This window comes from Somniosus microcephalus, chromosome 7 (genome assembly GCF_052327205.1).
Source record: "Somniosus microcephalus isolate GS21.2 chromosome 7, FLI_Smic_1.0, whole genome shotgun sequence".
Taxonomy (NCBI): Eukaryota; Metazoa; Chordata; class Chondrichthyes; order Squaliformes; family Somniosidae; genus Somniosus; species Somniosus microcephalus.
This window is the reverse complement of record NC_140993.1, coordinates 267,017,785-267,039,976: the sequence shown is the minus strand read 5'-3', so window position 1 is coordinate 267,039,976 and position 22,192 is coordinate 267,017,785. Positions and strand designations below refer to the sequence as shown.

Below are 22,192 nucleotides of genomic sequence, written 5' to 3'. Positions count from 1 at the left end.
TTACACCTATGTCACATTAATGACAGTTGACAAAGTGTGTGCAGACTTTCCTTTGATATGTTAGGCATAGATTTTCATATCCTTGAATTAATAAAGTACATTATAAAACAAATGGAGATTGCAAAACACACTTTAGTAGAAAGCAGTGCAACACAACGAGCAAAGCTTCATCTCTTTCTCAATTCAAATAGCACAATCTTTATTGTCCAAAGCCTAGAAATGGTTTGAAATTTTTTTAAGTGGCAAGCAATGTTACTAATCAAAGCCCAGCCACAAGACCCCCAAGTCAGAGGATTCAATAAGGGTCTTCAGTATTCTTTGAATGAGATATCAGCTGTTTTCAAACCTAAAGACATCCAGTTAAAGTTGGTGCAAAACTAATAAATTCTATGTTAGAACCTCAATTATTTTTTTGTTTGATAGAATCAAACAAAAGTACACACTGTTTCAAAAAAAATTAAAGGAAAAATGTCCAATTGATTTGTGGAAACTAAAGCAAGGTGCAAAATTAAGATCACCAACCGAAGATATGAGACATCACTTGCAGACAGTAAAACTACTGGTCCAATGAGAGCCAAACTCAATGTACAAACTGCAGGTTACACATGTAGAGAGACAGTTTGTTAGAAATAAACCACATGTTAAGCTTGTTGTGTATTGTATCATATTGCAGCAAGCCATGTGACAATGCAACACAGGCACAGAGACTCTGCCGCTGGCTTGTTGCCAGGTATACTGCCATCTTTCTAGCAGGGCACAATTTCAAACACTGAACTACAACGTGAAAAACAAACTTTTGGTCTGCACAGGAAATCATACTGTTTGCAGCGAGTTATCCATGTGCACCGTCTCATCACGAGGAGATGCCTGAAGCGCTGGAATTCCCTCCCTAAACCTCTCAGCCTCTCTCTCCTCCTTTAAAGCGCTTCTTAATCCTACCTCTCTGACCAAGCATTTGGTCTCCTGCCCTAGTATCTGCTTATGTGGCGCAGAATGCTCCTGTGAAGTGACTTAGGACGTTTTACTACATTAAAGGTGCGATATAAATGCAAGTTGCTGCTGATGTCACAAAGAGACCAGCTACTTCCCCTCGGGAAAGAAGGGCAGTATTAAAACTAGTCATCCTGGGCTGCTGTCCGTGACGCCTAATGGGTGGGTGTGAAGTGACATTGGTAGGGGCAGAAATAAAGGCATGGCCCTTCGATATGAAAGGCAATTATAATTTTCAAAAAAAGTCAATTTGTGTCAAGAAAGTCATAGGTGTAAAAAAAAAATGAATGGGAACACTTAATGGCCCAGAACTTCGGGTCTCCACGGGTGAGTACGCACGGGTACTCACATGTAGGCCCAATGGAAGTGCCGGTTTCCTGCATGCACTGCGCATGCGCGGGAAACCGGCACTTCCGTTCCCCTGAACGAAGGGGTTCAGAGTTCGAACACGTGCGCAGGAGAGGCTGTGCGTGCGCATCGAACTTAAGATTTCTTTGCAGGTTTTCCCGGGAAGGTAACTCTCCAGAAGTTAGACATGTAAAAAGCAGTTGCAAGGCCTGCTTTTTACAAGGTAATGGTGAATTAATTAAAATTAAAACATTTTTTCCACAGGTTTATTATTTTTAAATACTTTAAAGAAAGGTAAATTTATTTTTAGCCCCGTTAGAAAATAAAATTATTTTTCTCAAAAATTTAAATTATTGTTTAAAATAGTTTTCATGTAATTTATAGTTTATTTAAAAAATGTGATTTTTTTTAAAATTTATTTGAAGATTTAGTGATGTTTTGGGGCATCGAACCAACTGTGCCCCTGGGATACGCAAGCACTGCGCGCCGGCAGTTGGAGGCGGCCCAGGATCGGAATCCCACGTGGGCCCACAGCTCAACGGCCGGCACGCTAGGTAAGTGCAGGTCAGAGGCTTGCACCCGCGGGAAGCCCTCGACTCGAATTTCTGGGCCAATATAAAGTGCAGTCCTGAAAGTCAATTTACGATAAGAATAGAAATTTATTTAAGCAATCATGAAGACTGTTACTGCAATTTGAATGTCAATTATCACCTCAGGGTTACACTGCAGAAATTTAGACCAATATTTCTGCCAATTGGTAGAAGAGATTTTCAGGAAAAAGGGAGACATGTGAAGGGGAGGGTGAAGGAATTCCCCCCCACCACCCACACACACATATTAGGGCCTTTCTATAAATCCAATTGTTATACTGCTCCTCATTAACCACAAGTAAATTTGTTATGTTGACAATCCATTTATTAAAGTCACTGTCACGAGGAATATCACAGGACAAAGAAAACGAGAGAAGGACAAGGGGGGGGGGGGAAAAAACCAAGAATAGCGAAAGATACAAGCCCACCGACTCCCACAGCTACCTTGATTACACTTCTTCCCACCCCGCTTCCTGTAAGGACTCTACTTCCAGTCTCCCAGTCTCCGTCACATCTGCTCGGACAATGCCACCTGTCACACTAGTGCTTCCGATATATCTTCCTTTTTCCTCAACCGAGGATTCCTCTCCACAGTGGTTGACACGGTCCTCAACCGTATCCATCCCATTTCCCGCACTTCGGCTCTCACCTCTTTCCCTCCCAGAAATGTGATAGGGTTCCCCTTGTCCTCACCTTCCACCCCAGCAGCCTCCACATTCAATGATCATCCTCCGGTATTTCCGCCATGCCCAGTACCATCCCACCATCAAACATATAATCCCCACCCCTCTCCTTTCAGCATTCCGAAGGGATCATTCCCTCTGACATGATGATCCACTCTTCAATCACCTCCAACACTCGCTCCCCTTTGCACAGCATGCTCCCACATAACCGCAGGAAATGCAACACCTGTCCTTTACCCCCTCCCTTCCTACCATCCAAGGCCCCAAACACTCCTTCCAAGTAAACCGCTGTTTCACTTGTACTCCTTTCAATCTAGTATACTGTATTCGCTGCTCACAATGTGGTCTCCTCTACATTGGGGAGACCAAACGCAGATTGGGTGACCGCTTTGCTGAACACCTCCATTCTGTCTGCAAGCGTGACCCTGAGCTTCTGGTCGCTTGCCACTTTAATTCTATGCCCCACTTCCACTCTGTCCTTGGCCTCCTACACTGTTCTAATGAAGCTCAAAGAACAGCCTCATGTTTTGATTAGGCACTTAACAGCCTTCTAGCCTCAAGATTGAATTCAACAATTTCAGATTATAACCACTGCTCCCATTTTTTCCCCAGACAGCAGGTGCTGGCAAGAATTCTGCCGGTCATCTAGACCCATCTTTTTTTTTTCTTTACAACCCTCTTTTGCCTTGCACCATTGTCCCTTTTATCATTTAATCACTTCTGTCTTCCACCCCATCACAGACCTTCCCTTTTTTTCTTTGCTCCCCTCCCCCACCCCTTTCCCTGGCTCTGTATCTGCTTAGAAACTATCACATCTCAAACATTTTCCAGTTTTGATGGAAGGTCACCAACCTGAAACGTTAACTCAATTTCTCTCGCCACAGGTGCTTCCTAACCGGAGTATTTCCAGCATTTTCTGTTTATATATCAAATCAAAAGTGTAGTCATTTGTTCTATTTAGCATAGTGAGGGCGGGGGGGGGGAGAAAGAGAAGGAATCCCTTTTAAGGCAGCTGTCATAAACTATACTTAATCACCTCACATCGCTCCACCACCAGCAGCGACAGACTACCATTACTTCATATTTTTGTCACATAGCTGAAAAGAAATCCTCTCATGCAGCTAACCAAGTTAGTACGGGCAGAATCTGCTAGCGTACTGTCGGGTCACTCACAAAAGTTCTCATGTCCACAATTCTGTTTTACTGAAAACCAAGTGGCAGCAATATCAGTCACAGACTTCTGCTAATACTCGTAACTAGTTACAAGAAGGTATGCAACTGTAGGCCAAGATTTGTTCCCTCAATCAGCAGACCAGTGAGACGACCTCGGCCCCTTCAGGCAATCTGGCCAAGATCAGGAACTTACCTGATGTAATGGCAAGCACAAAGCCATCCATGTACAGGAAACTCTCGATTTACCGGCACCCAAACAACCAGAAATCTCGGTTAACCGGCAAAATGCAGGAGTAGGTTCAGTTAAGTTTTTCTTCATATTAATGGCCGTTCCTGGATCTGTGGCTGTGTAACTGGGGTTCGTGCACTTGTTGCTAAGCAACAGGGACGCTTGGTCTGTGGCCGGGGTTCCTGCAGCTGTTGCTAAGCAACAGGGAAGCCTGGATTTGTTGCTGTGCACGGAGCTCTCGTACCTTTTAACTATAACTCTCTGTAATCTGGACTTTTTGATAAACTGGCACCACGCCGGTCCAGTCGGTGCCGGATAAAAAAAAGAGAGTTTCCTGTACCAGCGCTCCAGGGTAAAGAACGTTAGTACAACTAACAATTATTTAGTACAGGCATTGCACAGAACACTAATTTTAGATTTCAATTCTTTTTTAGACAGCCAGCTGTCTTGACACACACACAACCCTATCAACACGTTCTCAAATCTCCAAATCCAACTACTGAGAAATCTAAACCCACCTGTCAGATTTCTGTTTGTTCTGCAGGGATACATCCTATTTACCCCAAGACCTGAAGCACAGGTTGACAAGGTACTCCTGGAGTTTAACCAGCTAAAATCTGATAGCTTACCGGTACGGACCACTGGAAATCTACCCACCCTTCTTCTGCGAGGACCACCTTACCTGTTGGGGCATTGGCTTACAGGTTTATTAGAAACACAGCGAGAAAAATCCCAGTGATAGGTCTTACCCCTTCAGGTTCAATTAGTAAGCCAGGCTGACTAGTTAATCTTCACTCTGCTGAGTAAACAATATACTATGAACAGCACAATAAATGCCATAAACTGTACAGTGAGGAATGGGCCTTTCAGACTGGGCTTTATTAGATATAATTTTTGTTGAAAAGGTAGCAGTTTCAGAAGTAATCATTAACAGAACTTGTCTTCATGGTAAATTGGCAAAGTGTTTGAAACCATGACTACCCTTCACATTGGGCTGTAATCCAACATGCTAAACTGGCCGGGGTAAAGAAAAGGAACTTGAATTTTGGCCTTGCGAGCTACATTATGAATGTGAAGCAATTTGGGTTCCACATCGTGCACTCCATCTCATCATGTTGTTAAAACCTCTGTTATATTGTCATGCCTTATGTTGAGGCTTCAGTATCAGAATAGCCAGCCAAAAATTACAAAATCAACTTCTCTGCAACAAAGCATTAGCTCAAGTTAACTTTCTTTCCTCCTCCTCAAAAATGGTTGCGTTTTATAAACCTGTATTACCATTACACCACAGAAACAGACCACTCGTCCCAACCAGAACCACGTGCATTTATATATTTTTTTTATTAGTTTATGGTATGTGGGCGTCGCTGGGAAGGCCAGCATTTATTGTCCATCCCTAATTGCCCTCGAGAAAGTGATGGCGAGCTGCCTTCTTGAAACGCTGCAGTCCGTGTGATGAAGGTATTCCCACAGTGCTGTTAGGGAGGGAGTTACAGGATTTTGACCCAGCGACGATGAAGGATCAGCGATATACTTCCAAGTCAGGATGGTGCGTGACTTGGAGGGGACCTTGGAGGTGGTGGTGTTCCCATGCGCCTGCTGCCCTTGTTCTTCTAGGTGGAAGAGGTCGCGGGTTTGGGAGGTGCTGCTGAAGAAGCCTTGGCGAGTTGCTGCAGTGCATCTTGTAGATGGTACACACTGCAGCCATGGTACGCCGGTGGTGGAGGGAGTGAGTGTTTAAGGTGGTGGATGGGGTGCCAATCAAGCAGGTTGCTTTATCTTGGCTGCTGTCAAGCTTCTTGAGTGTTGTTGGAACTGCACTCATCCAGGCAAGTGAAGAGTATTCCATCACACTCCTGACTTGTGCCTTGTAGATGATGGAAAGGCTTTGGGGAGTCAGGAGGAGAGACACTCGCCACAGAATACCTAGTCTCTGACCTGCTCTTGTTGCCACAGTATTTACGTGGCTGGTCCAGTTATGTTTCTTTTCAATGGTGACCCCCCAGGAGTTGATGGTGGGGGATTCAGCGATGGTAACGCCGTTGAATGTCAAGGGGAGGTGGTTAGACTCTCGCTTGTTGGAGATAGTCATTGCCTGGCACTTCTGTGGCGCAAATGTTAACTGTCACTTATCAGCCCAAGCCTGAACGTCATCCAGGTCTTGTTGCATGCAGGCATGGACTGCTTCATTATCTGAGGAGTTGTGAATGGCGCTGAACACTGCAGTCATCAGTGAACATCCCCATTTCTGACCTTATGTTTGAGCTGAAGATGGTTGGGCCTAGGACACTGCCCTGAGGAACTCCTGCAGTGATGTCCTGGGGCTGTGATGATTGACCTTCAACCACCACAACCATCTTCCTTTGTGCTAGGTATGACACCAGCCAGTTGTGCGTTTTCTCCCCCCCCCCCCCCAATTCCCATTGACTTCAGTTTTACTAGGGCTCCTTGATGCCACACTCGGTCAAATGCTGCCTTGATGTCAAGAACAGTCACTCTCACCTCACCTCTGGAATTCAGCTCCTTTGTCCATGTTTGGACAAGACTGTAATGAGGTCGGGAGCCGAGTGGTCTTGGCGGAACACAAACTGAGCATTGGTGAGCAGGTTATTGGTGAGTAAGTGCCGCTTGATAGCACTGTTGATGACACCTTCCATCACTTTGCTGATGATTGAGTGTAAGCTGATGTGGCTGTAATTGGCCGGGTTGGATTTGTCCTGCTTTTTGTGGACAGGACATACCTGGGCAGTTTTCCACATTGTCGGATAGATGCCAGTGTTGTAGCTGCACTGGAACAGTTTGGCTAGAGGCACGGCTAGTTCTGGAGCACAAGTCTTCAGCACGATAGCCGGGATGTTGTCAGGGCCCATAGCCTTTGCTGTATCCAGTGTGCTCAGCCATTTCTTGATATCACGTGGAGTGAATCAAATTGGCTGAAGACTGGTTTCTGTGATGGTGGGGACCTCAGAAGGAGGCCGATATGGATCATCCACTCGGCACTTCTGGCTGAAGATGGTTGCAAACGCTTCAGCCTTGTCTTTTGCACTCACGTGCTGGGCTCCACCATCATTGAGGATGGGGATATTCATGGAGCCTCCTCCTCCCGTTAGTTGTTTAATGGTCCACCACCATTCACAACTGGATGTGGCAGGACTGCAGAGCTTTGATCTGATCCGTTGACTGTGGGATCGCTTAGCTCTGTCTATAGCATGCTGCTTCCGCTTTTTAGCATGCATGTAGTCCTGTGTTGCAACTTCCCCAGGTTGGCACCTCATTTTTAGGTACACCTGGTGCTGCTCCTGGCATGCTCTTCTACACTCCTTATTGAACCAGGGTTGGTCCCCTGGCTTGATGGTAATGGTAGCGTGAGGGATATGCCGGGCCATGAGGTTACAGATTGCGGTGGAATACAATTCTGCTGTTGCTGATGACCTACAGCGCCTTATGGATGCCCAGTTTTGAGCTGCTAGATCTGTTCTGAATCGATCCCATTTTGCACTGTGGTACTGCCACACAAGATGGAGGGTGGCCTCAGTGTGAAGGCAGGACTTCGTCTCCACAATGACTGTGCGGAGGTCACTGCTACCAATACTGTCGTGGACAGATGCATCTGCGACAGGTAGGCTGGTGAGGACGAGGTCAAGTAGGTTTTTCCCTCGTGTTGGTTCACACACCACCCGTCGCAGGCCCAGACTGACAGCTATGTCCTTCAGGACTTGACCAGCTCGGACAGTAGTGGTGCTACCGAGCCACTCTTGGTGATGGACATTGAAGTCCCTCACCCAGAGTACATTCTGTGCCCTTGCCGGTGAAACAGGACATACCCAGAGATGGTGATGGAGGAGTTTGGGACATTGGCTGAGAGGTATGATTCTGTGAGTATGACTACGTCAAACTGTTGCTTGACTAGTCTGTGGGACAGCTCTCCCAATTTTGGCACAAGTCCCCAGATGTTGGTGAGGAGGACTTTGCAGGGTGGACTGGGCTGGGTGTGTAGCCGGTGCCGAGGTCGATCCGGTTTCATTCTTATTATGGTTTTTCGTAGCGGTTGTGTATAACTGAGTGGCTTGCTAGGCCATTTCAGAGGGCAGTTAAGAGTCAACCACATTGCTGTGGGTCTGGAGTCACATATCGGCCAGACCGGGTAAGGGCGGCAGATTTCCTTCCCTAAAAGGACATTAGTGAACCAGATGGGTTTTTACGACAATCCGATAGTTTCATGGTCACCATTACTGATACTAGCTTTTTATTCCAGATTGATTTAATTAACTGAATTTAAATTCCCCGGCTGCCGTGGTGGGATTTGAACTCACGGTCTCCGGATCATTAGTCCAGGCCTCTGGATTACCCGCCCAGTGACATTACCACTACGCTATCGTTCCCTTAAATATACCGCCTTTAATGGAGTAAAACGTCCCAAGGCATTTCATAAGTGCGTAATCAGACAAAAATTGACACCGAGCCACGAGGAGATATTAGCTTTTAAGGAGCATCTTACAGGGGGAGAGAGAGGTGGAGAGGCAGAGAGGTTTCATCCACCTATCCAATCTAATTGAGTGCCCCAACCACTAACCCTGGAAGTGAATTCCATAGTCTCAACTCCCTGAAGAAACTTCCCCTGCCCTCCGTTCTAAGTCATAAGAACATAAGAAATAAGAGTCGTCGGCCATACGGCCCCTCGAGCCTGCTCCGCCGTTCAATAAGATCATGGCTGATCATCGACCTCAACTCCACTTTCCCGCCTGATCTCCATATCCCTTGATTCCCCTAGAGTCCAAAAATCTATCGATCTCAGCCTTGAATATACTCAAAGACTCAGCATCCACAGCCCTCTGGGGCAGAGAATTCCAAAGATTCACCACCCTCCGAGTGAAGAAATTCCTCCTCATCTCAGTCTTAAATGGCCGACCCCTTATCCTGAGACTATGTCCCCTTAGTTCTAGACTCTCCAGCCAGGGGAAACAACCTCTCCGCATCTACACTGTCAATCCCCTTCAGAATCTTGTATGTTTTAATGAGATCATCTCTCATTCTTCTAAACTCCAGAGAGTATCGGCCCATTCTACACAATCTCTCATCATAGGACAGCCCTTTTATCCCAGGAATCAATCTAGTGAACCTTCGTTGCATCGCCTCCAAGGCAAGTATATCCTTCCTTAGATAAGGAGACCAAAACTGTGCACAGTACTCCAGGTGTGGTCTCACCAAGGCCCTGTACAATTGTAGCAAGACTTCCTTACTCTTATACTCCAACCCCCTTGCAATAAAGGCCAACATGCCATTTGCCTTCCTTATTGCTTGCTGCACCTGCATGCTAGCTTTCTGTGTTTCCTGTACGAGGACACCCAAATCTCTCTGAACACCAACATTTGAAAGTTTCTCACCATTTAAAAAATATTCTGTTTTTCTATTCTTCCTACAAACTGAATAACCTCACATTTCCCTACGTTATACTCCACCTGCCACCTTACTGCCCACTCACTCAGTCTGTCTATATCCCTTTGCAGACTCTGTGTCCTCCTCACAGCTTACTGTCCCACCTAGCTTTGTATCAGCAGCAAACTTGGATACATTACACTCGGTCCCTTCATCTAGGTCATTAATATAGATTGTAAATAGCTGAGGCCCCAACACTGATCCTTGTGGCACCCCACTAGTTACAGCCTGCCAACGTGAAAAAGATCTGTTCATTCCTACTCTGTTTTCTGTCCGTTAACCAATCCTCTATCCATGCTACTATATTACCCCCAATCCCATGAGCCCTAATCTTGTGTAATAACCTTTTATGTGGTGCTTTAATCAAATGTCTTTAATCTTGTAACTATGTTCTTGACCCATGAACTACTAGAAACAGTCTGCTTCTATCTACCCCTTCCCATCCTTTCATAATTTTAAACACTTCTATCATAATAAGGGAGCATCTATAATTATGAGGGGTTTTAACTATCATATTAATTGGACAAATCAAATTGGGCAGGGCTGCCTTGAGGATGAGTTCATTGAGTGTATTAGGGATGGGTTTCTTGAGCAGTATGTAACTGAACCGCTTAGATCTGGTCCTGTGTAACGAGATGGGATTAATTAAAAATGTCCTAGTAAAGGATCCCCTTGGAATGAGTGACCATAACATGGTTGAATTCCATATTCAATTAGAGGGTGAGAAGGTTGGATCTCAAACAAGCGTGCTAAGCTTGAATAAAGAAGACTATGAAGGTATGAGAGCGGAATTGAGTAGAGTGGATTGGGAAAATAGATTAAAGGGTAAGACGATACATGATCAGTGGTGTACATTTAAGGAGTTATTTTACAACTTCCAAAAAATATATATTCCACTGAGAAGAAAAGGGTGTAAAAGAAAAGACAGCCATCCGTGGCTAAGTAAAGAAATTAAGGATAGTATTCGACTAAAAACAAGGGCATATAAGGTAGCCAAATCTAGTGGGAGGAGAGAGGATTGGGAAAACTTTAAAAGACAGCAAAAAAATAACAAAAAGATTGATTAAGAAAGGGAAGATAGATTATGAAAGTAAATTAGCAAAAAATATAAAAACAGATAGTAAGAGTTTTTATAGTTATATAAAAAGAAAAAAGGGTGGCTAAAGTAAATGTTGGTCCCTTAGAGGATGAGACTGGGAAATTAATGGTGGGAAATATGGAGATGGCAAAAACACAATGAATATTTTACATCAGTCTTTACAGTAGAAGACACTAAGAATATCCCAACACTGGACAAACAGGGGGCTAAAGGGGGGGGGGGGAGGAGCTAAACACGATCAAAATCACTAAGGAAGTGGTACTCGGTAAAATAATGGGACTCAAGGCGGATAAATCACCTGGACCTGATGGCTTACATCCTAGGGTCTTGAGGGAAGTGGCAGTAGGGATTGTGGATGCATTGGTAATAATTTTCCAAAACTCCCTGGACTCAGCAAAGGTCCCGGCAGACTGGAAAACTGCTAATGTAACGCCCTTATTTAAAAAGGGCAGTAGACAGAAGGCTGGAAACTATAGACCGGTTAGCCTAACATCTGTGGTAGGTAAAATTTTGGAGTCCATTATTAAGGAGACAGTAACAGGACATTTGGATAATCATCATTTAATAGGACAAAGTCAGCATGGTTTTATGAAGGGGAAGTCATGTTTGACAAATTTGCTGGAGTTGTGTATTTAGACTTCCAAAAGGCATTTGACAAGGTGCCACACAAAAGATTATTGCTTAAGATAAAAAATCACAGGATTGGGGGTAATATTCTGGCATGGATAGAGGATTGGCTATCTAACAGAAGGCAGAGAGTTGGGATAAGTGGTTCATTCTCAGACTGGCAATCAGTAACTAGTGGTGTTCCGCAGGGGTCAGTGCTGGGTCCCCAACTCTTTACAATCTATATTAACGATTTGGAGGAGGGGACCGAGTGTAACATATCAAAGTTTGCAGATGATACTAAGATGGGAGGGAAAGTAGTGAGTGAGGAGGACATAAAAAACCTGCAAGGGGACATAGACAGGCTAAGTAAGTGGGCAGAGATTTGGCAGATGGAATACAATACTGGAAAGTGTGAGGTTATGCACTTTGGCAGGAAAAATCGTAGAGCAAGTTATTATCTTAATGGCAAGAAACTGGAAAGTACTGAAGTACAAAGGGATCTGGGGGTCCTGGTGCACGAAACTCAAAAGGTTAGTATGCAGGTGCAGCAAGTGATTAAGAAGGCCAATGGAATGTTGGCTTTCATTGCTAGGGGGATAGAATATAAAAATAGGGAGGTATTGCTTCAGTTGTACAAGGTATTGGTGGTACCGCACCTGGAATACTGCGTACAGTTTTGGTGTCCATACTTAAGAAAGGACATACTTGCTCTCGAGTCAGTACAAAGAAGGTTCACTCGGTTAATCCCGGGGCTGAGGGGATGGACATATGAGGAGAGGTTGAGTAGATTGGGACTCTACTCATTGGAGTTCAGAAGAATGAGAGGCGATCTTATTGAAACATATAAGATTGTGAAGGGGTTGGATCGGGTGGATGCGGGGAGGATGTTCCCGATGATGGGTGAAACTAGAAGGCATAGTCTTAGAATAAGGGGCTGCTCTTTCAAAACTGAGATGAGGAGGAACTACTTCACTCAGAGGGTGGTAGGTCCATGGAATATGCTGCCCCAAAAAGCTGTAGAAGCTACATCATTACATAAATTTAAAACAGAAATAGACAGTTTCCTAGAAGTAAAGGGAATTAAGGGTTACGGGGAGCGGGCAGGAATTTGGACATGAGTCGAGGTTCGGATCAGTCATGGCCCTGTGGGTAGCGGAGCGGGCCCAGGGGCCGTGTAGCCTGATCCTGCTCCTATTTCGTGTGTCTAATTCTGTTAGATTCAGGAGATGATTCTGTGATAGTAGATTGGCGGTTAGGATCAGATCAGCCATGATCTTATTGAATGGCGGAGCAGGCTCGAGGGGCCGATTGGCCTACTCCTGCTCCTATTTCTTATGTTCTTATAACATCCTATAATCTGCGTTGTTCTAATGAAAAAAGACCCAATTTCTCAAGTCTATATTTCTATTTCTTCATAACTGGCAGCATCCTGGTGAATCAGCACTGCACTCTCACCACAACCTCAATATCCAGTATAGTTTGGAGCTGAAAAGGATGAGAATTTGAGGTGTTGGGGGAACTGGGAGCCAATGTCGGTCAGCGAGGACAGGGACAATGGGCGAGGGTTGTATTTGCAGACGGGTTGAGGTAGGGGCGGAAGAAGCGGGATATATTATGAAACTAGAAGTAGGTGGTCTTTGTGATGAGAAAAGGGGTCACATAGAATACCGAGGTTGTGAACTGTCTGGTTCAGACCAAGACACTGGCCGGAGATGGGGATGTAATCGGTGGCAAGGCTATGGAGTTTTTCAAAGACGATGGCTTTATTCTTCCCAATGTTTAGCTGGAGGAAATTGCAGCACATCGAAAACTGGATGTTGGATGCTGGCGTGATTAACTGTGCCAAAACCCTCTCCGCATCTCCCTCCAGAATGTCCATTCACTTGCGAACAAGGCCCTTGCTATCCATGAGCTCATCTCTGTATTCTCCTTCAGCCCGCCCCCCTCCCTCCCTTTCTTATAACAACACTCCTATGAAGCACCTTGGGACATTTTACTACATTAAAGGTGCTATATAAATACAAGTTAAAATAAATTGGTGGCGGTGTTAAAGGCAGTAGTGGTGGTGGTGAAACTTGGTACATTAGTACTCGGAGATTTGGTTGATTTGGCTATGATAAATTGACCCTTAGTGTTAGGGGGTTAAATACATGGGGTTACAGGGATAGGGTGGGATATGTGTCGGTGCAGGCTCGATGGGCCGAAATGGCCTCTATCTGCACTGTAGATTCTGTGATTCTGTGATACTGAACATGCTCACATATGGAGCTGTCATGAAAGCATGAGCTGGTACATACAAATCGAGAAGTGATGTTGATAAACCCGAGAACTGACTCCAATTATATCTTTGGGGGAAAAACATTTTTATCTATAGAATGGCAAATAAGAATCGCTAACAGCGGAGAAGTGCGAACTACCGCCAATAACGGTCTTTTAATCATGCAAGCTGAAGATACTCTTAGAATTCGAGAACAAACTGAAGTTTTAAAGGTGACTGAGCAGCATCTTTATAACTGTCAAGTTCAACTGCCTGAAAAACTGACCCCTGTATTCTAATGATATATTTCATTCTATGCATATATACTGCTCAATATTGAATACCTAGCCTCTTTAATGTGTCCATTTGTCTGAGACTTGTGTCTGTGACAATATTTAACCTTCTGAGCCTGGAGTAATTCAAGGTCATACTCGGTGGCTCAGATCCAGAACAAAATCAAGGGGATGTCAAAAGAATCATTACATAGGTCAAATGCTAAAATTTGTCAAAGCCTTGCTAGATAGCAAGCTTCTCAGAACTTGGAATGTCAATGTCAGGAACCGCACCTTGTCCAGTTGACGAGTGTTTGTGTGCACTGTGTCAGAACAAAACACATGCATGTTTAACAATGCCAGAAAAATCTGCAGGGTTTCTGCACTAGTGTTGGGTACGGAATACTGGCAGGCAACTTCAGGTTTCAGGGATTGAGTTGTGTGCCTGTAAAAGTTAATTGTAATGAAGGGCAGGGTACAAGAGAATATTCCGATTGCTCGTAATGTTAGCTAGCACAAAACATGCAGGGAAAAATTCAACACCATATTCTTTCAGCAGGCTCAACAAGAAAACAACAAGAGCGAGACAGATAGCAAAATCTAGACAGCTTCACTGCAGTCATGCAAACCCACTGTAGTCTATTCCTGTTAACTCAGTCACTTTTTGCACTAAAAATTTGAATTAAGTAAATATAAGAAAAATGGGAATCTAGTACTAAACAAAAATTTAAATATCAGATCATCTGAATTGAAACAGTTTGAATTAAGAGAAATGTACTGTAAAAGGAGAAGTTAGCAAATCAGGTTTGGGGATGGATATGCAGAATTACTCCCAGGGCGACTGGAACTATACAGGATGCACAACACAAGAATGATAGAATAAGAACGTTGCTTGGACAAGAAACAACACTTACACAGAAGATCCAAGAAAGACGACCAAGATGGTTTGGGCGCGTTTCCTGAATGGAGACAGCTAGATACCTTTTTTCATGGCCCGGCACACACAACTAGATGAAGCAAGAAGCTGAGGAAAACCAAGGAAGCGCTGGATGGGCAATGTCAAGAGTGACTTGTTACAGAAAGGGAGACAAGGTGACTGAAGCGGCCAGGCGAGTTCAGAACCGACACAATGCTGAGCTGATGGCCGGGAATTTAGCCGCAGTAGTAGAAGCAACACTTGCATTGATGAAACAGGGAGCATGTCTTACAGCTGGAAGATATGTCATTGCTAACAAAAATCCAGCAGGCGACATGATTGTTTGGAGGCAAAATAGCATCTCAACCGACAGCTCTTTGCAATCACGTGCAGAGGCTTTGAAAAGCTCAAGATGGTAACCACTATGAAGAATCAGCTCATGGTTTTAGCTTAATTAAAATTGGCTCATGGAAACACAAGATTCTGAGGGGGATTGACAGGGCAGATGCTGAGAGGTTGTTGCCCCTGGCTGCAGAGTCTAGAACCAGGGAGCACAGTCTCAGGATAAGAGGTCGGCCATTTCAGACTGAGATGAGGAGGGATTTCTTCACTCGGTTGGGAATCTTTGAAATTCTCTACCCCAAGGGGCTGTGGATGATGAGTCTTTGAGTATATTCAAGGATTAGATAGATGGATTTTTGAACTCAAAGGGGATCAAGTAATATGGGGATCGGGCAGGAAAGTGGAGTTGAGGTTCAAGATCAACCATGATCTTATTGAATGGCGGAGCAGGCTCAAGGGCCGTATGGCCTACTCCTGCTCCTAATTCCATGTTCTTAAACTTATAACAGAATGATCATGTATCCTGGTGTGAAGGCTGCGAGTCAAGGCGGAGATATGGTGCTAAGGTTTGATGAGGAAGTTGTGTAAAGACAACTATGATTCTCATGATACTTATCTCACCCAGGCAAAGACTGTCCGCTAGTTTCATCAGCACAATCTGGGAGAAATCGGCCGAACCAGCGCAAAAGATTGGGGAATTTGAAACAGAAGTTCCGTCAAGCATCAATCGAGTTTCCGCAAACTTTAATGCTGGTTTAAAAATAATTTCCCCCAAAGTTGGCCACACCCCCAGATCAAAATAACGAGGATGGCAAGTTTCCGTCGACTGCACCTGTTTGAAGAGACTCTTCAAATTGAGCTTGTTTTCTTAGGCGCACAGGCGCCTGTAGGCACGTTTTTACACCTTACAAAATATTTAATTTACTAAGAAATTGACTAGTGTACACCAATGAAACTAGTAAATGGTTCAATATAGTTTTTTTTAAGTAATTTTGAGTGATTCAAAATCAGGTTACTCACAGGTGGTGGACTAGAAACTTATTAAAATGCTTATTTCTTTGTATTAATAAAACTGCACCAGGTTACCACTCTTAAATACAATGAATATTTTTTAATACAAAAAGGAAAAACGAACGATTATTTTCTATTATGTTGACCGATTGCGCTGGTTCATGGAAGATTTTACATCTGTGATCATGCTAATGCATTTTAGCGGAAACTTGAACTGTAGCCTAACCAGTGCAATTTGCGCCCAAAGTGGAAACTGTGTCAACAAGAACAAAACAGAAGTATCCAACCAAAGGCTTTGTACAACACACAGAAGACAAGGAGGCGCATGCCTCCATCAGAATAATGTGTTCAAAGCGAGATGAAAGATCAATCATTCTGCTCCCATGTTGCGGCTTTTACAGCATTAACAATGCTTCAAGAGGGTGCAACAAAAAAAAATAGCCAAGCCTGTCAAATACTGTTGTAATATCCTAACACATCAACTGCAGGAAGGAAACGAGGCTCTGCAAAAAGCCATCCCCGCTATAACTACTCATTTTAACTCCCAATTATAATTACTCTGTAATCACCAGCACTCTGCCAAAACCCACAAAAGTCTAAAAGGAGCACAGATCTAGGTCACCAAATAACAAGAATACAAGGGAGTCTGGGAACAAAACTCTCGCTCTACATGCTCCGGGGGGAGAAGAGGGCGGGGAGGGGAGCGGGCGGCGGGAGGGCCAGGCAGGGCGGGGGGAGGGACAACCACTAAATATAAGAGTATATATAAATTATATGAATGTATGTTTATACACTCAGGGATATATCTGTTTATACACTGTATGGATAGATCTGTATTTTTGTGTACAAACATGAATGTTTTTCGATGCTTTGGCAACATAAGATGTAACTTGTCATGCCAATAAAGCGATTTGAATTTGAATTGAATTGAATTGAATTGGGAGGGGGGAGAGCGGAGGGGGAGGAAAGAGGGCTCGGGGGGGGGGGGGGGAAAGAGAACAGAGGGCCCGGGGGGGGGAAAGAGAGAAAAAGAGGGCCCCGGGGGCGGGGAGGGGAGAAAAAAAAGAGGGCCGGGGGGGGGGGGGAGAAAAAGAGGGCCCAGGGGAGGGAGTGGAGGGGGTGGCTGGGGCAGGGGGGTAATTGAACCAATTGCATTCTATGGCAGTGAGGTGTGGGGACCGCTAACACAACAAGAATTTGCAAAATGGGACAAACACCCAATTGAGATCCTACATGCAGAATTCTGTAAAAGTATCCTCCGGATTCAAAGGAAAACCGTAAACAATGCATGCAGGGCAGAACTAGGCCAATATCCATTAATAATCACTATCCAAAAAAGAGCCACCAAATTTTGGAAACACCTAGAAATGAGCAACCCCCAATGTTATCATTACGAAGCCCTGAAATGCCAAGAGAGGACCATAAAGAAGAATACCCTCAGTCAACTAGTCCTGGGACTCAGTGAAGTAACTACTAACACTACTAACAATAACCAGCCCCAGGACAGTGACAGCGTAACACAAAGAATTCGACCCAACACAATCGTCGCTAAGCAAAAGAAAAAATATCTGTCATATTGGGCAGAAACAACAAAAACCCAAAGCAAACTCAATTGCTACTTGGCCCTAAACAGATAATACAACATGGCTGATTACCTGATCATGGTAAAGGATAGCAAACTGAGAAAAACCTTGACAATGTACAGACTTAGTGAACATAGCCTGGCGATCGAAAAAGGTAGACACAGGCAGACCCGGCTACCAAGAGAGGACAGGATATGCTCTCACTGCAGTCAGGGAGTGGTGGAGACAGAGATGCACTTCCTCACAGCTTGTAGAAAATATCAGGGCATAAGGGAGAATTTCTACCCAAAATTCACAAAAATATGCCTGGAATTCAGAAATTTGAACGACGACCAAAAACTCCCATACCTACTAGGGGAAGAGAGAAATTGTGTAACCTTAGCGGCACACTATGTTACAGCTTGCCATAAACAGAGGGACAACCACTAAATATAAAAGAGTATATACAAATTATATGAATGTATATTTATACACTTGGATATATCTGTTTATACACTGTATGGATAGATCTGTATTTTTGTGTACAACCATGAATGTTTTTCGATGCTTTGGCAACATAAGATGTACCTTGTTATGCCAATAAAGCGATTTGAATTGAATTGAGTGGAGGTGGAGGCAGGGCGGGAGGGGTAAGGGAGCGGGGGTAAGGGGCAGCGAGTCTGCCCCGGGTTACACTCACCGGCCGGCTCGGGTAGACCCTGGACAGGTGGCTCTTGAGTTTCTCCACGGTCCAGTTGAGGAAGCAGCTGACGGTCTGGTCGTCGTATTTCTGGTTGGGCGCTTTGATGACCAGAGTCACCGGGCTGTCGGCCGCGCTCGACTCCATGGCGCATACTCCCCGCAGCGGGAGGGCGAGGGCACGGGGCTGGCGGGCGGCCTACAACCGGGGGGCGGGTGGAATAACTTGGCAATCCCCGGCCCCGTTCACTCACAGGCCCTCGGCATCGCCACAGCACTGGCGCTCGATCAAAGTCCGCTCCGTGCCTCCTTCCCTCCCCACTGCGGCCTTCAACTTCCCCCTCACACACAATGTCACATCCTTCGGCCGGGGCCTGTCCTGTCCTGTCCTCTCTCGGTGGGTCGGTCCGGTGCTTTGACTCAGGCGGGCGGCTGACAGCCTAGGCCCCGATCCTCGGCTCCAGCTCCTGCGCTTGCCCAGTCGCGTCTCTCTCGCCGCCGCCGCTCCCGTCTCCACGGTGACGAGCGTTCGGTGCTGACGTGCGCGCACCCGCTCGCTGGCCCACACGTGCCCGCGCCTCGCCGGCTGTTGACTTCTGCTTTTCCGCGCGCGCAACGTCACAATACGCCGTCAAGCGCGCGTGCTCGGCGTCACAATAGCAGGTCAGCTGACCCGCGGCCGCCGCTGCGGGAGATCCCTGTGACGTCACCGCAGTCCCTGGGGATTCCCCCCTCGCTTCGGGCTGCATGCAGCTCTTGTCCGTCAGTTGGTCAGAGCTGTTCAACTCCCTCAGAGCTGCCAAGTGACTGACCAAAGGTTATCGACCTCACACGTTAACTCTTTCTCTCGCCACTGATTTGCTCTCAATTTCCAGCATTTCCTCTTTTTTTTATTCCAAGCTTCACTCAAGCTTAGGGTGAGCCTCATGCATTTTGATTTTTTTTAAATATAAATCACTTGAAAAGGAAAAGATTTCGAGAGCCACAGGGGGAAAAAGCGAAGGAGTGGGACTAATTGGGTCGCTCTTTCAAAGCCAGCACAGGCAGGATGGGCCGAATGGCCTCCTGTGCTGTATGAGTGTGTGATTCCATGACTATCTCAGTCTTAAAAAATAAACAAATATTTAATGGGTTTGCTCTGTTTCCGAGAAGGAGCGGACCGGAGCGGGAGCAGATTGAGAGCTGAGCGGGGATAAAGAGCGTGGCGAGAGCAGGCCCAAGACCAGAAGGAGCGGACCTGAGCGGGAGCGGATTGAGAGCAGACTTGGGATAAAGAGCGCGGCGAGAGCGGAGCAACTCAACGCAGGCAGATTTTGAAAGAGTGACGTCAGAGTAAAAAACCTAAAGTGACGTCAGCACAAAGGATGGAGCTGATTGGTGAGTAGCTGGTGAGTTTTTTTTTTAAGTTTTATGTTTATTTCTGCTAAAGAGCGCAATTTTGCTCGTACTGTTGGGGAGGGGGATGGGAACCTGAGTATTTTCAGAAGGGAGAGAAGCAAAGCTGGAAATGGAGGACAGAAAATTAGTAAGCGAGTTTGGAAGGCAGAGGAAACAAGGGCTAGGAAATAGACAACAAGGCAGTTTGGCAATGCTAATTGGTATATACTTTAATGCAAGGAGTCTAGGAAATAAGGGAGATGAGCTAAGGGCACAGATAGACGCATGAGAGAATGATATTATAGCCATTACTGAGACATGGCTGAAAGAAAGGCAGAAATGGCAGCTCAACATTCCTGGTTACAGGGTTTTCAGGTGAGATGCAGAGGGGGTTAAAAAAGGAGGGGGGGTCGCAGTATTGATTAAAGAGACAATTACAGCTGTGAGGAGGGATGACATGTTAGAAGGATCATCAAATGCAGCCATATGGGTTGAACTAAAGAACAAAAAAGAGACAATCACACTGCTGGGAGTGGACTATAGACCCCCAAACAGCCCGAGGGATATAGAAGAGCAAATTTGTAAGCAAATTTCTGACAAGTGCAGATACTACCAGTGCAAAAGGGAAAGAGGGCACAGAATTCATCAATTGCATTCTGGAGCTGATTTTTAGCCAAGCACAACAAGAGGGGGGACAGTTCTGGATTTAGTTTTAGGGAATGAAGCTGGGCAGGTAGAAGGAGTATCAGTGGGAGAGCATTTTTGTGGTAGTGATCATAATTCAGTTAGTTTTAGCATAATTATGGATAAGGAAAAAACAGGAGTAAGGGTTATAAATTGGGGGAAGGCCAATTTTACTAGGTTGAGAAGTGATTCAGTAAAAGTGGACTTGAAGGTAAATCAGTGTCAGAGCAGTGGGAGGTACTGAAGAGGGAGATACATGGAGTTCAGGGTAAACATGTTCCCAGAAAGAAAAAGGGAAGAACTGCCAAATTTAGAGTCCCCTGGATGACAAGGTGCATACAGGGTAAGATAAGGCAAAAAAGGGAAGCCTATATCAGATATCATGAGCTCAATACTGCAGAAAGCCTAGAAGAGTATAGAAAGTGTAGGGGTGAAATTAAGAAGGAAATTAGGAAAGCAAAAAGACTGGCAAGTAGGATCAAAGAAAACCCAAAGATCTTTTATAATTACATAAACAGCAAGAGGATAAGTAAGGAAAGAGTAGGGCCTATCAGGGACCAAAATGGTGATCTATGTGTGGAGGCGGAGGATGTGGGGAAGGTACTTAATGAATGCTTTGCAGCTGTATTCACAGAAGAGGGGGACGATGCTGATGTTGAAGTTAAGGAGGAAGATAGTGAAATATTGGACGGGATAAACATAGTAAGAGAGGGAGTATTAAGGGGTTTAGCATCCTTGAAAGTAAATAAATTGCCAGGACCGGATGAAATATATCTGAGGCTATTAAAAGAAGCAAGACAGGAAATTGCGGAGGCTCTGACCATCATTTTCCAATCCTCCCTGGCTGCAGGAGTGGTGCCAGAGGATTGGAGAACTGCTAATGTTGTACCATTGTTTAAAAAGGGAGGAAGGGATAAACCGAGCAATTACAGGCCAGTTAGTTTAACCTCGATGGTGGGCAAATTATTGGAATCAATTCTGAGGGACAGTATAAACCTTCATTTAGAAAGACAGATTAATCAAGGGCAGTCAGCATGGTTTTGTTAAGGGAAGGTCGCGTCTGACTAACTTGATTGAATTCTTTGAGGAGGTAACAAGGAGGGTCCATGAGGGCAGTGCGTTTGATGTAGTCTACATGGATTTTAGCAAGGCGTTTGACAAGGTCCCACATGGCAGGCTGATCAAAAAAGTAAAAGCCCAGGGGATCCAAGGGAGAGTGGCAAATTGGATCCAAAATTGGCTCAGTGGCAGGAAGCAAAGGGTAATGGTTGAGGGGAGTTTTTGCGACTGGAAGGCTGTTTCCAGTGGGGTTCCACAGGGCTCAGTGCTCGGTCCCTTACTTTTTGTGGTATATATTAATGATTTAGACTTAAATGTAGGGGGCATGATGAAGAAATTTGCAGATGATACAAAAATTGGCCGTGCGGTTGACAGTAAGGGGGAAAGCTTTAGACTGCAGGAAGATATCGTGAACTGGTCAGTTGGGCAGAAAAGTGGCAAATGGAATTCAATCCGGGAAAGTGGGAGGTAATGCATTTGGGGAGGGGCAACAAGGCAATTAATGGAAGGATACTGAGGGGTGTGGAGGAACAGAGGGACATTGAAGTGTATGTCCACAGATCCTTAAAGGTAGCAGGACAGGTCGACAAAGCAGTTAAAAAGGCATACGGAATGCTTTCCTTTATTAGCTGAGGCATAGAATATAAGAGCAGGGAAGTTATGCTAGAGCTGTATACAACACTGGTTAGGCCACAGCTTGAGTACTGCGTGCAGTTCTGGTCACCACATTACAGGAAGGATGTGATTGGACTGGAGAGGGTACAGAGGAGATTTACAAGGATGTTGCCAGGACTGGAAAACTTTAGCTAGGAGGAAAGATTGGATAGGCTGGGGTTGTTGTCCTTGGAACAGAGGA

General features: G+C 45.1%; 1 protein-coding gene across 2 annotated transcripts in view; it reads right to left on the bottom strand.

Annotated features, from left to right (window-relative positions):
- Window positions 1-18,790, bottom strand: part of herpud2 (HERPUD family member 2) — a 58,120-nt gene extending 39,330 nt beyond the window's left edge. The window contains exon 1 of one of the 2 annotated variants that reach the window (XM_085993731.1): window positions 18,218-18,790. In XM_085993731.1, coding sequence (XP_085849857.1) covers window positions 18,218-18,364 — 147 coding nt within the window. In that variant the 5' untranslated portion in view covers window positions 18,365-18,790. The remainder of the gene's footprint in view (window positions 1-18,217) is intronic. The other variant, XM_085993730.1, reaches the window with a different exon arrangement.
- Between the last annotated feature and the right edge of the window lie 3,402 nt (window positions 18,791-22,192).